Source organism: Crocuta crocuta, unplaced genomic scaffold (genome assembly GCF_008692635.1).
Source record: "Crocuta crocuta isolate KB4526 unplaced genomic scaffold, BGI_CrCroc_1.0 scaffold229, whole genome shotgun sequence".
Lineage (NCBI taxonomy): Eukaryota > Metazoa > Chordata > Mammalia > Carnivora > Hyaenidae > Crocuta > Crocuta crocuta.
The window spans coordinates 9,312,097-9,329,820 of record NW_027536464.1 but is presented as its reverse complement, the minus strand read 5'-3'; the positions used below and the strand labels follow the sequence as shown (position 1 = coordinate 9,329,820).

General features: G+C 38.6%; 1 protein-coding gene across 2 annotated transcripts in view; it reads left to right on the top strand.

Moving 5' to 3' along the window:
- The window catches only part of CUL3 (cullin 3), a 73,614-nt gene that overhangs the window by 15,211 nt on the left and 40,679 nt on the right, over window positions 1-17,724 (top strand). For both annotated transcript variants that reach the window (XM_077748547.1, XM_077748548.1), the window contains exon 2: window positions 5,483-5,596. In XM_077748547.1, the coding sequence (XP_077604673.1) occupies window positions 5,483-5,596 (114 nt within the window). The remainder of the gene's footprint in view (window positions 1-5,482; window positions 5,597-17,724) is intronic.

Here is a 17,724-nt window from a genome sequence, read left to right as displayed (position 1 = left end):
TTATGAAGAGAGCTGTTGTCAACATTCATGTATAGGTTTTGTGTGAATAGAAGTTTTCATTTCTCTAGAATAAATATCTAGGAGTGGGATTGTTGGGTCATATGGCAAGTGAATGTTTAACTTCATAAGATATTGCCAAACTGTTTTCCTGTAAGGCTGTACCATTTTGCATGTCCTCTAGCAATGTAGAAGAAGAGTTCTAGTTCCTTGGCATCTTTGCCAGTACTTGGTATTGTTAATATATTTTATTTTAGCCATTATTAAAGTGTTTTTTAAAATGTTATTTATTTATTTCTGAGAGAGAGACAGCGTGAGCAGGGGAGGGTCAGAGAGAGAGGGAGACACAGAATCCGAAACCGCCTCCAGGCTCTGAGCTAGCTGTCAGCACAGAGCCCAACACGGGGCTGGAACCCATGAACTGTGAGATCATGAACTGAGCCGAAGTTGGATGCTTAACCGACTGAGCCACCCAGGTGCCCCTATTTTAGCCATTATTATAATGGATGTGTAGTGGCATCTCACTTTTAAAATGTTCATTTCCTTAATGGCCGGTGTTGTTGGACATCTCTTTTCATGTTTACTTTCTTTACAGAGTTGTAAGAGTTTTTATCTCTCTATGTATCTCTATAGATAGAGATATGTGAAAGATCTATTCTGGATACAAATCAGTTGATATTTTCTCCCAGTCTGTAGCTTGTTTACTGTTTTAACAGTGACTGCAGAACAGAAGTTTTTAATTTTGATGCAGTTCAGTTTATTATTTTTTTCTTTTAAATCAGTTTTAGATTCCTAGCAGATGTAAGGAGAAAGTACAGACATTTTCCATATTTCCCACTGCTAGCACTTCACTATCAGCGATCTCATACGAGAGTGGTACATTTGTTACAATGATGAACCCACATTGACCTATCATTATCACCCAAGATCCATAATTTATATTAGAGGTCACTCTTGGCATTGTACATTCTGTGGATTTTAATGAATGTATAATGAAATATATCCACTATTACAGTAACCTATGAAATAGTTTCACTGCCCTAAAAATCCTCTGTGCTCTGCCTGGGTTCATCTCTCCCTCCACTCTAATGCCCGCTGATCTTTATAGTCTCCTTAGTTTTGCCTTTTCCAGAATGTCATGTAGTTGGAATGAAATCGTAGATAGCCCTTTCAGATTGTGTTTTTTCACTTGATAATATGCCTTTTAAGGTGCCTCCATTTCTTTTCATGGCTTAATGGCTCATTTATTTTTAGTGCTGAATAATATTCTATTGTCTGGATGTACCACAGTTTATTGTTTCACCTACTGAAGGACATTTTGATTGCTTCCAAGATTTGGAATTTATGAATAAAGCTGCTGTAAACATCTGAATGTGGGATTTTGTGTGGATATAAATTGTTAACTCCTTTGGTATTTATACCAAGGAGCATAATGGCTGGATCATATGGTCAGAGTACATGTAATTCTGTTAGAAACTGCCAAACTGTGTCATTTGCATTCCCACCAGTAATGAGTAGAAGAGCTTGTTTACATCCTCCTCAGCATTTGGTGTAGTCAGTGTTTTGGATTTTGGCCATTCTGATAGATGCCTAAAGATATCCCATTGTTTTAATTTACATTTTTTTTTTTTTTTACGATTTTATTTTTAAGTAATCTCTACACCCATTGTGGGACTTGAACACACAACCCCAAGATCAAGAGTCTCCCGCTCCACCAACTGAGCTAGCTAGATGCCTCTCAACTTGTAGTTTTGTAATCAGATGTTGAATATCTTTCAGAATACCATCTTTTTGGTGAGGTGGCCAGGTCTTCTGCTTGTATTTTAGATGGGGTTCTCTTGTTGAGTTTTATGAATTATTTGTAGATTTTGGATAGCAGTCCTTTACCAGATATGCCTTTTGCAAATATTTCCTGCCAGTATGCCTCTTGTCATCTCATTCTCTCAAGCAACCTCTGTTATTCTTCAAGTGATTCTAATTCTCTGTCAGGTTTGTAATCTGCTCTCAACCGCTGTCTATATCTTGCTCTTTGCAAGGCCAAGGGCCATGAACAGCCATCAGGTTTCAATTACTCATTTTAGCCTCATTGTTAGCTGGTCCCATCCTACTTTGTTTTCATGACTTTATTACTTGTTTTTCCGTATCTCACCCTTCAGATTCCATCTCTTCATCTGTATAACCTTCATGTAGCTTGTCTTACATCACAATGTTGGATGTACATGACCTGCAGGCCCACTTTGGACTCTACCACCTCAGCCTGCCTTCCTGTTTGCCTTTGCTGGTGCAAAAACTAATGGTGGGTGTGTTAGGGAGCGAGATTAACAATGATATTCACACACAGACTGACCCCATGTCCATTTTTATGTATTCAGAAAATTGAAAAATAAGGGTTAAATCTTTTTTTCCCCACTTAATGTGTTTTTTGATTTGTGTGCAAGCGTACCTTCTTTAAAAAACCCCATTTTAATCTTCATAAAGGTTGAATGTTCATCTCATTCCTCCTTTTTATTGGATGTATTTGAACAAATATTAGCTCACTTTTCATGTCTCAGAGTAAAAAGATATTTTTCAGAGGCAGCATTAGAGGAAGAATGTTTTGCCCATAGAGTGATCTGAATAAGAGGAGAATGCAGCAAGTGTATCTAAGGCATTTATTTTATGTCTTCTAGTCGTGTGTGTGTGTGTGTGTGTAGTCATTCAAAAATAAATATAAGAGTATGTCTGAAAAACAGGAGATCTTCTGGGACACCTCTTAGAACTCCCATGTCCTGTGATAAAAGTTAATTATGAATGTATTTAATACCGCTGAACTTTACACTTAAAAATCATTAAGATGGTAAAGTTTACACCATGTGGAAGTGATGAATCATTTCTGCTTAGGTCATTGGCCAAGGCTGATCCATGGCCACATCTAACTTCAACAGTAAAGAAATCAAATATAGCAGAATTAATTTAAGAGCAGATATTTTCTGCTAAGCAAAATTCATTGTTGTATTTGCCAGGATAGTTTTTTGAAGTATGCAAATAAAGCGGTTTTACAATTTATGATCCATTGTGCTCATTGATCACATTTTTGTTTTGTTGAAAGACAGAAGTATGAATATTACATAAGTACTTGGTATGTTATTTTAAAATGCATATAAGTCAGTGATTTTAGGAAATGTCTTTTTTTAATAACCTTAAAATTTTTAATTGGCAAGTTTTTTATCCAACAAGTATACCAAGCACATTTTTGTATTCCAAATTTAAGGTGACTTTAATACAGTTAAATGTAACTTGATTTTATAACAGAGTCATACCAAAGTTCATTTAAGTCCTTAAGAATAATGAATTACTAGATATTCTGATGTTTGGAGTACCAACATTTAATTTTTGTCATTTAGTACATTTTCTCTGGTATTGTCAGGGTTTTAATTTAATTGTTACTTGAAATTTAATGTTTCAGTGAAAGAATATGAAGCATGGTGAGGAATTTTGTAAATAGGCATATTTTCATCTTGTAGTTTTTTTAGTGTTAGCAGCCTTGGGAATTTGCATCTGACAAGTGGTAGGCTTAATGAGTTGGAACAAATGATACATTATCCGCTTTACAAAAAAAGTATCTGTTTAACACAGTACTGTCTGCAAACCTACCTGAGTGTTAATCATTTTTGATAATAGTCAACATACTTATGGGTGATATAGTTTGAAGTCAAGGAACTTAGTCTTGTGAAGGAAAGATTATATATATAATAAAATTCTAAGTTATGTGGTATGGGCTGGTGGTTCTCATAAGACATGTTTAGTAAAACAGACATATTCTCTCATCACTAAAATCTCTTAATGGCCATTTTTCCTCTAATATATAAGAAAAGATAAATTGGATACATTTTTCTCAATTTGAACTTATTTTCTCGTGTGTTGGGAATAGTCTGTTCCGTGTATTTTTTTCCAGTCTTTGGCACTTCCAACCACTTGCCTATCCTTGGTTATACTAGTGCTAATACACAATGACATTTTATTTACTCTTTATAATTCAGGTTTATAGATCTCTGTATATCTCAACACACACATTAAATCATTTCTCACAAACCACTATGACTTCAGATTCTCCCCAACCTGAAAGTGTTTAACCACTGCAGATGTTTGGAGATAAGACATGTCTGCTGAGGCTGGAGTTATAAGTTGAGCTAGACCACGGAGGGCTGGTTAGGTTTGCATGATTGTAGAGGTTGGCAGTGTAGTCCCAAAGTGTTGTAGGAACTTAGAGAACAGGCACATTGCTTCTTCATGATAAAGCTAGAACCAGAGACAATGTTCTGGTTTCTAGTCCGTAATCTTTCTTCCCATTGGACTGATCGCATGACAGGAAGTAGGAGTGGTCCAGAACCCTGTACTGGAGAAGGTGGCAATGTGCTTGTAGACTGTGGAAAGGACTACTTGATGGCTGAGTTGTCTTTGCAGGATTGCATTAGGATGGCATTTCAGACGCCAGGCAACTTGACGTGCAAAGGCACATATCCTGGAAAAGCTTACGACATTGGAGGTGGATCATGGTATCGAAGGGCAGGATGAACGAAGTAGAGGGTCTTACGAAGTAAAGGGTCTTACAGATGCCAGGCACTGTCCGAGAGGTGTGGGAGGCACACAGAGAGAAGACGGAATCCCTGATGCTGCGGATGTGACATTTAGTGCGAGGGGCAGTAAATGGGTAAACATGTGATAGAGTAGGTAGTGACAAGTACAGTGAGGAAGAATTTAAGGTTAAGAGTAGAAATAGCGGCTGTTGCTTGAAATAGGGTGGTCGGGGGAGACCTCTCTGGAGGTTACACCTGAACAGAAAAAGAGAGGGAGTGAACTCTGCGAAGTGTGCAGAAGTCAGGGCAGGGCACAGTTGGTGTGTGTGGCTCCACTGTAGCTGGAGCATACTGCATTAATAGTTGATGATCGTTAAGTGCTCGCTGAGTGCTAGGCACTGTTCTAAGTGCGTTGCTACGATTTTACATGTAAGGAAACTGAGGCACGGAGATGAAGTAATTTATACAAGGTGACACAGCTAGTCAGGGAGCTGAGACTTGAGCTCAGGTAGTTTGACTTCAGAATCAACATTCTCAACCATTCTGTAAAGGTGGGGGGGAAAGGAGGTGTAGTAGGAAATTTAGTTGGAACAGTAGCCTGGGACCAGTTATGTAGGGCCCTGTAGTTGCTGATAAGTGTTTAGGATTTTATTCTTACTGTGATGTTAAGTTGTTGGAGGATTGAGAAATGCCCAGGAGGTTGCTTTGTGATTCTGGAGGTCAGGAGTTGGGTCTGGACTATGCAACACATTTGTTAATTATCTGCATATAGGTAATATTTTATCTTAAAATAATTCTGCTGGCCTAATATGTGTTTCTTTGATTTAAAATTGAAGATTTCCACTTCATTTTATTGAACAGATTTCTGCATGTGTACATACAAGAGTGTAGGTGTGTAAACAAACCATAATGAACTCTTCTGTTAATAGGTGCGAGAAGATGTACTAAACTCATTGAATAACAACTTTCTTCAAACGCTAAATCAAGCTTGGAATGATCATCAAACAGCTATGGTGATGATTAGAGACATACTAATGTATATGGTAAGTAGAGTTGTTTGGTTTTTCTTTTAAGAAATTAGGCATTTCAAAACACTGTCTTTTTGTCACATTTGGTCGGATGGTACAGGTCAGTTTGGAATGTGTTACTTTTTTTTTAAATAAGCAATATTTCCTTTGCAGGGACCTACCTTACTTAGCTTGTATGAAGTAAAATCTTAATTGTTTATATTTAATGATTAGAACAGAAAACTGAAAGAGGAAGAGTATATTTTTTTCCTCAGTATCTAGCACTTTGTATTTCAAAGTGGAAAATACTGAAAACCTTACCTACCTCTCTTTGTGTGACAATGGTTGAATGACAGCAGAGATACAAAAGCTGAATATTCTCTAACAAGTTTTTAAAATGTAAAGTCCTTATATCTTCAGTGATGGGGATGTCATTTTATGCAAATATTTTTGTGATAATTGCACTCTAATAGCTGCTGTCTTCATAGTAAATCTTTGCAGTATATATATTATTTGGATATATATTCCACTTCTTATCTATTATGACTTTTATATTTTTATCAGTGAAGAAAAATATCTTGTTCAGCAAGACAATTTGGGAAACACTGACTTGCTGTTTCATAACTTTCAAGGAGATTAAACTATCAAGTTTTTTCTTACCTTTGTGTGTTTATAGAAGGGAGCTGCGTTCATGAAGCTTAATTATTGTGTCACCACAAAATGATCGAGTGTAATGACTTTTCCTGTTACTTTAGTATTTATATTTGGGAATTGGACATAAGCTTTTCTTCTCAGGTTTTACTCTGCTTTTCAAATTTTTATGTTCAGCCTCTTTAGTTTGAGTTTGGCTATAGTGGTGAGAGGATGTCCTAGTTTCCTTCACTTGATAGAGTAAAGCGACGGTTGGAAAGAAGTTCCCATGAATGCAGACAGCTGTGAAGTGTTTTGTTCTGCTCAGAGTCCAGTCAGGCCTGTGACCCCTGGTTTCATAGGGCTCAGTAGCAAGACGGTCAGGGAAAGGCCACTTCACTTTTCAGGGCTTTGTTAAAAGGTGTAACACTGTCCCGCCTTTCTGAGCCTCATTTTCCTCTGCAGGATATAGATTTCATCTTGTGCTGACATTTTGAGGTAAATGAGGTCGCCTGTGAAAATATACATCGTATTGCCTGCGATATAAATGTGAAATAAGTTAGCTTACACTATTCTCGTTAAGTTCTGGATTTGAAGAGTTCACATTTTAACACAAACACTAAGCTAGGAAACCACTTGTAATTTCATAGTCCATTGCTCTATTGATAAAAGAAGTATTTTAAAATTATACACACACACCACTCTGACATAATATTATTTTTAAATTTTTTGTTTTATTTCAGTTCCCTTTTGGGTTAGAGGATAATAGGGAGAGGGTTCATAAGTAAAATCTCAAGCCTTAAATCCTGTTATGTGGCCATAGTCCAGAAATGAATTCGTTTATTCTTCAGCTTCCTCATTTATAAAGTGAATTCACTGTTGTACACATAGGGTGGAGTGGCCTCGAGGCTTGAAGGTGCCATTCGTGTACAGCACTCACAGCACCTGGGCCGTAGTGTCAGGTGCTTGGTCAGAATTTACTAGGATTAATATTTCTTGTCCCTTCTTCCTTTCATCAGACCCGTGTGATAGTGCCACGGCCCTGGTTAAACCCAGCAACCTACCTTTCCTGGGCCTCTGCTGCAGGAAAACCCACCCTGGGTGGACCGGTGCCACTATCTGTCCTGTGTCACAAGCCTCCAGTTGACCCTTCACACTGTCCAGTGGTCTTCTTTTCCCTCCACTTCTATCTCCTCAGACACTCAGTTCTCCCACTGGCCTCCTTACTCTCAGTAAATGGTCTTGCCTTCAACCTCCCAGAGAAAAGAGCCAGAAGCATCAGGTAGAACCTGTGTCCATTTCGTACCACTCTGCCTACAAGTTTGTCTGTATTTTCTCCCCTTTTGTCTTTTTCCTCTTCCCTTCTGTTTTATTGGAGAGCAGTGTCTCTTCTGTTAAAGGCCAGTTTTCCTCCTCTGCTCAGAATCACATTCCTTTCCACTTTGTCAAAAACTTAAAGTATTTTCAGGGTTCTGCCTTTTTACTGAGTCTTACTCACCAGCATGAGACATGTTCAGGCCACTCACATCCTCAAAATACTAAAATTTCTGTTGGACCCCTGCACTGCCTCCCAGGGGCTCTCATTCCCATTCGCAGCCAAGCGTCTCCCAAGAAACATTGGCACATGCTGTCTCCCTTCTCTCATCTTTCATCACTTTGACTATGTTCCAGTTCCAGCTGCTTCCTCAACTGTGCTGTTCAGTCTTGCTCTTACTAGAATCACCATGTCTGCACATCCCTGAAGGCAGAGATCCCTGTGAATGCTCTTGCCCCTTGATTGTTTTCAGCAGCATTTGGCACAGATAACTACTCTTTTCTTCCTCTCATGTGCTGGGCCCTTAATTTCGGTGACGTAGCACCCCTTTGGTGTACCTCCTACTTCTGACTGTTTCTTCCTAAGTACTTACTCTTCTTTCTCCTTTGCCCTTTAAATAGAGGCATTCTTGGGGTTTAGTAACCTAGACTTCCTGCTCCTGGCACACCTCATATGCTGCCATAGCTTCAGTCCACGTCTTCTCTCTAGCCTCATTCTCTGAGATTCAGATTTGCTACATTCATTTGTAAGTTGATGGCTACCTCTGTTGTCTGAAAGGTACTTCAAAGTTGGCATTTCCAAAGGAACATACTGATATCATCCCATTTTTTTATGCCAGAAACCTGGGAATTATTCTTGTCAGTATCTTCCCCCATTCTCTCTTACATCACGTATTTGTAGAATCTGCAGTTTTCCCACGTTTGTAACCCAGGTTGAAAGCGCCCTCATTTCTCTCTTGGAGTGTTCATTGAGAGACTAGTCTTAGAACATTCACTGTGTGCCTTGCTATTCTCTTTTCCATATTCTTCTTGGAGTTATTATTCTGTTTTCCATATTCTTCCTGGAGTTATTATTTGAAAGCACATGATCAAGTTACTGCCCTGCTGAAATTTTTATCACTCATCTTGAAATCTTCACATATGTCTCCTGTCTGGAAATGTTTCCAGAATGCGTCTTCTCTTTACATGATTTGCTCCTACTTATCCTTTAAGTCTGAGCTTAAATTTCTGGGAAGCTTTCCCTGAGCTGTGACGTGTACTGCCCACTGACTGCAGTTGCTCTCCATGTGCCCAGTGCTGTTCCTTTGCAGCATTTGTCATAATCATTATTAACTGTATAGGGCCTCATTTCCCTGCCAGACTGAACTTTTTTTAAATGTTTATTTATTTACTTTTGAGAGAGAGCGTGCATGTGTGCAAGCGGGGGAGGGGCGAAGAGAGAGAATCCCAAGCAGACTCCATGCTAGCTTGGAGCCTGACGTGGGGCTTGATGCCACGAACCATGAGATCGTGACCTGAACCCAAATCAAGAGTCAGATACTTAACCAACTGAGCCATCCAGGTGCCCCATGCCAGACTGAATTTGGATGAGGAGGGGCCGGTGTCCTCGACACCTAGCACAAGTTCTTGAAACAAACTAGGCACTCACATGTAATTTGAATAGATAATGCACACAGATTGGTTTTTAATAGATTATAGATACGCTTTTACACAATGCTTTTTAAAAATACACTGCTGTTGATTTGGAAAGAAAGTGTTGATAAGATATCTTCACATTCTACAAGATAGAATTCTTTCATTTTCATAATCTTCATTCTCTTTATTTTGTCTTTTTATGTTTAGTGTCTGGGCTTATTAAATAAGTGCTTTTTAAAACTAAGGTAATACTTATACATTGAAATGTGCAGAACCAGAGTGTATAAATTATTTTTGACAAATGTGTGCATTTATGTAACCCAGTACTTTGGTCAAGAAGTAGAAACGCTTTTAATTTTCCAAAAATCCAAAGATTTTGTTTTCTCTTGATGTCTACATTATTTTCTTTGAAGATTTTTACCCTCCTCATTCCAGACTTCTCAGGTGACACTACCAGCTAGGTAGGGATATACCTGAAGTATACTGGCGACACCGTCGTGGATCTTAGACAGATATCTTCTTCCTAGGAATACTGGCTCTAACCGGTGGGATTTTAGATCTCAGTCCCAGAGAAGGAGGAGTGAAGATGCTTCACTGTCTGCCCACCTACCACCTACTCAGCCAGCTGACTTTTACTCTTAACAAGGAGCATCTGGGTATAAAATGCCATGCTGCAGCCTGGATGTACAGATACTGTGGGACACAGTGACTCTGGAAAGTGAAAATGGAATCCTTAGTTACTTGGAGGTAGCCACTGGTCACAATTTATTCCATGTAACTTTCTCGTTTGGCAGGCGCAGTGTTTCAGAAAGAAAAATGTATGTGTTTCTAGATGAAACATGTGACTTCTAGTTTCTGCCGCTTTACCCCTTCCGAGTGTTTGAAACTTGCAATGTTGAACTTATAAGATTGGTTTGAGGCTGCTTAGTAAAAGTTTCATTTTCACTTTTAGTTGTTTAAAAAGATTAATGATTGGGGAAAGAGTTGAGCAGTTTGTGGAGAAAATTTGTCCTAGTTCTATAATAGCTTTGTGAATATAATCTGTAAGTATGTATTACTATTCTGTTAATTTTTTTAACTATAAAAGTAAATGTAATAAGGGAAAGTAAATATATGGATGGTATTCTGTAGGCTACTTTTAAGCAATTAGAATTAATGCCAAAGGAAATAGAAAAGCATTTCCTATTGTCATGTATAGGGTTCCTGAAAGGTTAATAGAGAAATTTTCTGCATAAAACTCTATGGTGAATTTATTTTCTTATTTTTACTTGAATTTGTCCATACTTCCAATCATTTTCACAAATAGCAGAACCATAGTAGTAGTGCACGTTTTCCTGAAAGGTTAGAGGCTATAAATTCACAGGCATAGTGAGAGAGTTAACCCCAGAAAGGGGGGGTCTCTCACTGCTTCTTTGAGCTGTTTATCTGAAAAGTCACTAAGGATGAGTAAAGAGATCAAGCAGAATGTAGCAGCAACATTGTGAAGAGGAAGAGAAGCTGAGGAACTTGTAATGCTCTTAGTCTCCTTAGGAAAGTAGTCAGAGTGGTCATTATTGTCAGTGTTGGAGTTATCAACTAGGCAGGGAAACAAGTTGAGAGAAATAAGTAAGCCATTTGCTGAAGCTACCAAGGATTTGTGTGTTTTTGGAGCTCAGATGATGGAATGAGAATATAGAGGTGGTGGAATTTGTGTTCATGTATTTTCTGGTAGGTTTTGGTGCTGTAGGTCCAAAACACATTTCTTCTTTACGGTATTCTAAATTGCATATTTAGAGAAGTTTGAAAATAGCTATATTCTGGAAGAGCACAGAGATAGGTTGCTTACGAGTCTTTTTGGCACCTTCTTTGCTTTTAAAGTGACATCTTAAATACAAAGTAATCGAAAACAGGATCCAGTGGCTTTGAGATTATTAAGCTTCACACCTGTTCAGTATTTTTTTCTGACTCAGGAAAGACACATTTTACCCATATGCGCTGTAGTTTTCACATTTGCGACTGACAGTATAAATACCGAGGCATCCTTTTCTGGTTAGATCACAAGCCAGGTACTGGCCTTTGAGTTATAAAACCAGGGCATCATCATAAATACTGTAAAGGTCAAGAGTGTTGCATTTGATCATTAGGATTTCTTCTTGCCTTCCATCTCAGTTCGTGTTTCTTTTTTTAAAGCCTTTTTTTTTTTTTAATGTTTTATTTATTTCTAGGGGAGAGAGAGAGAGAGAGAGAGCGTGAGCAGGGGAGGGTCAGAGAGAGAGGGAGTCACAGACTCTGAAACAGGCTCCAGGCTCTGGGCTGGCAGTCAGCACAGAGCCCAACGCGGGGCTCGAACCCACGAACTGCGAGATCATGACCTAAGCGAAAGTCGGACACTTAACCGACTAAGCCACCCAGGCGCCCCTCAGTTCGTGTTTCTAACAAATTAATAGACCCATAAACAGTTTGATTACCATGCCTTGTGAACTGCTTTTGTGTTGGTGCAGTGATGATGTAGCAGTCCATGACACTGACTTCAGGGAGGCAAGTATTTATTCAGCATAAAGTAGTCCCTGTGGTGCAGTCAGAAGTAGAGCACATATTTCTTGAGGTAGTAAAGGAAATTAATTTTTTTTTTTTTTTTTTTTGGTAAGAGATGGGGAGAGTAGGAGCCAGAGAGAGCTGGGGATGAGAAGAGAAACCGAGACTGAGGGAGAATCCTAAGTAGGCTCCATGCTCAGCATGAGCCTGACAGAGGGCTCGATCACAGGACCATGTGATCATGACCTGAGCTGATATCAAGAGTCCAGATGCTTAAGTGACTGAGCCACCCAGGCTCCCTGGAAATGAAATTTTTGTTTATAAAAGGGACTGCTTCCTGTGTGTGTGTGTGTGTGTACAGGAAATTTGGAGAACTGGAGAAAAAATATTTAATGGTGAATTAAAAGATATTCCACTTTAGTTCCTGTGTTGTCATTAATTTGCTTAAGTTATTTAACTTCTCTGGGTAAAACTCCTGTTTCCTTATTGTAAGGAAAATATATACATTGCATAAGAACTCTGGTTTCCAGCTTTTTGGGGTTTTAGACCCCTTGGAAGAATGGTCAAGATTCATGGACCGTCTACTAAAAGTACCTACCATACAGTGTACACTTTTATATACAGTTTCAAGTGGTTTATGGGTTCCCTGTGGCCTGTCTGTGGGATCTGGTAGAAGTTGTGTTGGTTAGATCGATTTTAAGTTTTCAAGTTCTTTTGACTCTGAAGGTTTTTTTTTTATACCATTAAATTTTTTTTTTTTAATGTTTTATCACTTTCTGAGAGAGACAGTGCAAGTGGGGGAGGGACAGAGAGAGACAGAGACACAGAATCTGAAGTAGGCTCCAGGCTCTGAGCTGTCAGCACAGAGCCCAGTGCAGGGCTCAAACCCATGAACCGTGAGAACATGACCTGAGCCGAAATCGGCTATTTAACCGATGGAGCCACCCAGCTGCCCCTATACCATTTTAAAACTGAAAGTGAACAGCTATCTGTGTTGATCTGTAATGAAGAAAAAAACAGGAGGTGTGAGTAGGTTAGTATTAAGTTGATGACAATTTCTTTAAGAACTCTTAAAGTGGGTTGATGAAAATCTTGGTAGAGGGGCGCCTGGGTGGCTTAGTCGGTTAAGCAGCCGACTTTCGCTTAGTTCATGATCTCGCGGTTCGTGGGTTCGAGCCCCGCGTCGGGCTTTGTGCTGACTGCCAGCTCAGAGCCTGGACCCTATTTCAGTCTGTGACTCCCTCTCTCTCTGACCCTCCCCTGAGCACACTGTGTCTCTCTCTCTCCCCTAGAAATTTAAAAAAACAAACAAACAAACAAACAAAAAACAAAAAACAAAACCTTGGTAGGCTAGGAGTCTCCCCAGTACTATTCCCTGTACTAGGACATAACATTGTCAGAGCCCTTAGTGTGTGCCAGACACTGTTTTAAGCATATGTAAATATATTTCATTTAATCCTTAGAATATCTTTTTATTGTCATTTTTAAGCAGTAGCTTGGAAAAGCAATAAAATTTTAATTTTTTTATTAAGAAAATTTACATTTTTAAATTTCTTTTAAAAAGTAAAAATATTTTTCTGAGTACATAACACATACTATTTACTACATGGCTATTTCCCTGTACTAAACGTTTTAAACACCTGACCTTCCAGGTGAGTGTTGTACTCTCCAGTTCATGAATGAATTAACCCAAGTTAGAAAGATTAACTAACCTGCCAAGATCACACAGTTAACTGTATTACTAGAATCGTGAATCCAGGTCTTTTTTGATTCCAAAGCCCATGGTCTTCACCACTTTGTGTGTACCATCTCAGTTGAGCTAACATTCATTCACCTTTGTGCTTATGATGATAAATCCATTCATTCAGCAAGTATACAGCAAGAGTGTATTATGTATCAAGCACTGCTCTAAACAGTGTCGTTCCTTTTTCCAAGTTCTGTCATGGGGCAGTTTATGATGTGGACATCCATTTGGGCAGATACTCCTGGTTCCCTAAGCCTAATTGAAGAATAGTGACTTTTTCCATGACCCAAATGTAAGCCTTTTTTTTTCCCCCCCTTAATTTTCTGTTTTACTGTTTGTTTATTTTGGGGAGAGAGAGAGTGCAAGTGGAGGAGGGCCAGAGAGAGAGAGAGACCAGCAGGCTCTGAGCGGTCAGCACAGAGCCCAATGCAGAGCTCAGACTCATGAACTGTAAGATCATGACCTGAGCTGAAGTCAGACGCTTAACTGACTGAGCCACCCAGGTGCCCCCAAGTGTAGAGGGCATATAGAATCGTGTTGTGTCTCTTTTCTCATTTTTTTGTTTGAACCTGATATTAAAATTCTCCTTGAAGAAGTGACTTGGTGTAAGATCTTAGATTCCTAATTGTCATCAGAAGTTATTTAAAACCAAAATTACTGAAATACTTAGAAACACACCCAAAATTTTAGATACCCTAGTGGTTATTTCATCTACTTGATAGTACACTAGCCTTACAGTGTACTAATTTTCCTCTTCTAGTTGTTTTTTGACATTTTTGTTGATATATAACATAAACACAAGTACACAATTCTTTTTTACCCATTTTTTTAGATGTGTATTTTCTAGGATTTTTTTTTTTTTTTTTTTGCTTTCTAGTAATTTGTGGGAGCTTTTTATGTATCCTGGATAAAAGTTTTTTGTAGATAAATGTTTTATAAGATACTGTCTTCCATTCTGGGCTTGCCTTTTCTCTCTTTATGATGTGTTTGAAGAGAAGTTTTTAAATATTTTTTAATGTTTATTTTTGAGAGAGAGACAGAGTGTGAGTGGAAAGAGGGACAGAGAGAGAAGGAGACACAGAATCCAAAGCAGGCTTCAGGCTCTCAGCTGTCAGCACAGAGCCTGTTGCAGGGCTCGAACCCACAAGCTGTGAGATCATGACCTGAGCTGGAGTCGGACGATCAACCCACTGACCCACCCAGGTGCCCTGAAGAGAAGTTTTAAATTTCACTTAATTACAGTTTTTAATCTGTAGTTGTTGAATAAAGTGTATAAATATCCGTTTGGTCAAATTTATTAGCCATGTTCAAATTTTCCACATCTTTACTAAATCTGTTTGTCCTGTTAGCTCCTGAGAAATGTTAAAATTTTAGGTTTGATTATGGATTTGTCTTTTTCTCCTTTTAGTTTATACATTTTGAGATTTGTTATAAAATATAAATTTAGGGCTATTTTATCTTCCTGTTGAACTGACTCTCTTTATGAAATACCCTTTATTTCCTGTAATACTTCTTGCCTTAAAGTCTACTTTGTCTCATATTACTCTGTGAGCTTTCTTTCGGTTTATGTTTGTATGGCAAATTTCTTTCCACATTTTGTGTCCTTGTATGTAAGGTGTCACTTGAGAACAGCCTATAGTAACATGTTTTATAACCCTGTCTGATAATCTTTGTTTTTAAATGGAAGCATATGGTTTACTTATGTTTATATAATTATTAATACATTTGAGTTTAAATTTGCAATTATGTTGGGTTTTTTTCTATTTATCTCACCTGTTCTTTATTGATTTTCCCAGCTTCCTTGTCTTAGGTGAATCAAATATGTTTTATTGTCCATACCCCTTCCCCATTAGCTGTTACTTATATATTCCTTTATTATTATTGTAGTGGTTACCTTAGAAATTATAACATAGGTTCTTGCTTACAGTTACCTTACATGTGTGTATTTTTTAAACCATATTTTAAACTACTTCCTGGGTAAGAATCTTAGAATACTTTGACTTCCTGGAGCTTTTTTCCCCCTTGGCTTGTAGATATTTGATCCTGGAGTGTTTGTTTTGGTGTGGGGGGCAGGCTTGGTAATTTTGTTAACATTGTATATAAAAAATTGGGGAGGCCCTGGATGATAGTATCTTTCTTCAAAGAAATGTAATTCTGACAGGCAGGTACAGCATGGGCAGATCACCATGATCTAGTTGAAGCTGGCTTTTAGGCTTTTGTGAGTTTGTCTTTATTTCCAGGGCATCTCTTTGCTCGTAGGGAATGGCCGCCTGGGGTCTACAAGCCTGAGGTGTTTACCAGTTTGTTCACCTTGTTGTGGTGCCTTGAATTCCAGCTTTTGTCTCCTCGCCTCTAAGTCTTCCAGTGTCTCCATTGAGCTCTGTAGTCTCCCAGTGGTGCTTTGTCTTTAAAGCGTGTTGGTGTCTTGGCCGTGCTTGGGTAGTATGTCAGTAAACATCTCGATGAAAATTTCCTTGCAGAATTTCTGGTTCTTCTTTGCATTTCTTTCCTTTTCAGACTTTGGCGTCATAAGTCCTAGCTGCTTGATAGCCAGCCTACCTGTGACTTTCTTCTTAGCCTCCTATCTCCAGTCCTCCAGATAAAACAGATGAGTGAAGGTGAATGTCGGTCTCCTGTCAGTGTACCTGCCATTTCTCCAGAAGCTTGGCTCCACAAATCCAAGTGGCCTTTGTTGCTCTTTGATGCTTTTATATATTTGATATCTGTTTGCTTAAATTGTTACAAAATGCACGTAACATACAATTTATTATCTTAATCAACTTTAAGTGTACAATTCAGTGATACTAAGTATATTCTTCCTGGTATACAGCCGTCACCTCCATCCACCTCCAGAACTTTTCCTCTTGCAAAACTAAAACTCTGTACCCATTAAACAGTAACTCCCATTCCACTCTCCCTTGATCCTTTGCACTAGCATTCTACTTGTATTTATATGAACTTGACCACTCTAGATACCTCACATAAATGGAATCAGAGTATCTTTTTTTGTGACTCAGGGTTATTCTCTGTTGTAGCATGTTTCAGAATTCCCTTCCCTTTAAAAAAATTTTTTTTACCTTTTAATCATTTTTGAGCAAGAGTGTGAGTGGGGGAGGTGCAGAGAGGGAAACAGAATTGGAAGCAGGCTCCACACTCCGAGCTGTCAGCAGAAAGCCCGTTGTGGGCCTCAAAGTCACGAACTCATGAGAGATCATGACCTGAGAAGTCGGACGCTTAACTGACTGAGCCACCCAGGCACTCTGTGAATTACCTTCCTTGTTAAGGGTGAATACTATTCTGTTGTATGTGTGTATCCCATTTTGCTTATCCATTCATCTATCAGTGAACAGTTGGGTCGTTTTCATCTTTTGGCTATTTTGAATAATGCTGCTGTGAACATGGGTATAAAATATATCATTAAGACCCTGTTCTCAATTATTTTGAGAATATACCCGAATGGTGGAATTGCTAGATCATATGCCATCCATTTGTAATTTTTGAGTAACCTCCATATTGTTTTCCATAGCCATGGCACCATTTTACATTCCTGCCAGCAGTGCTCAAGTGTTCCAATTTCTTCATATGTTTGTCAGCACTTGTTATTTTCTGTTTTGTTTTGTTTTCTAATAACAGCTATTTAGGTGGCTGTGAGGGGGTGGTAGCTTTTTATTTTCATACAGCTTTTATAGTTCTTGCCAGAGGAGTTGGTCTTGTAAAAACTTTTCTTTCAGTATTAGAAGTGGAAGTAAGTACAATAAATAGCATTTTAAGGTAGATGTTACTTCAAAGGCAAGGAAACACAAAGATGTTAAAGTCACACCTAGTAAATAGCTGGGATAGGATTGAAATTACTCGTCTGGTTCTTAAACCTCTGAGCTTTTTTTTTTTTTTTTTTTTTAAGTTTATTTAGAGAGAGAGAGACAACGTGAGCCGGGGAGGGGCAGAGAACAAGGGAGAGCAGGAATCCCAAGCAGGCTCTTCATCATCGCAGGGCTTGATCCCATGAACCACCAGATCCTGACCTGAGCTGACATCAAGAGTCAGACACTTAACTGACTGAACCCCAGGCGCCCCTTAAATCTGAATTCTTAACCACTGAATTATGTTGCTTCTCTAACACAAGTCTTCTTTCCTGAAGTCTGATAATCTCATTGTTCCAAGATCTTGAGGGTGATTACTTGTATGGTTCTAGTAGGGACTGTTTTCTAGTGTTGATGCTCTCCCCCGCCCCATTAAGACTGTCAAAATTTAGAATAGGGGGCAGTGTGTTTATTTCATAATTTGGTACAGTTAACACAGCTTTAGAGAAACATGACTCGAGTTTTGA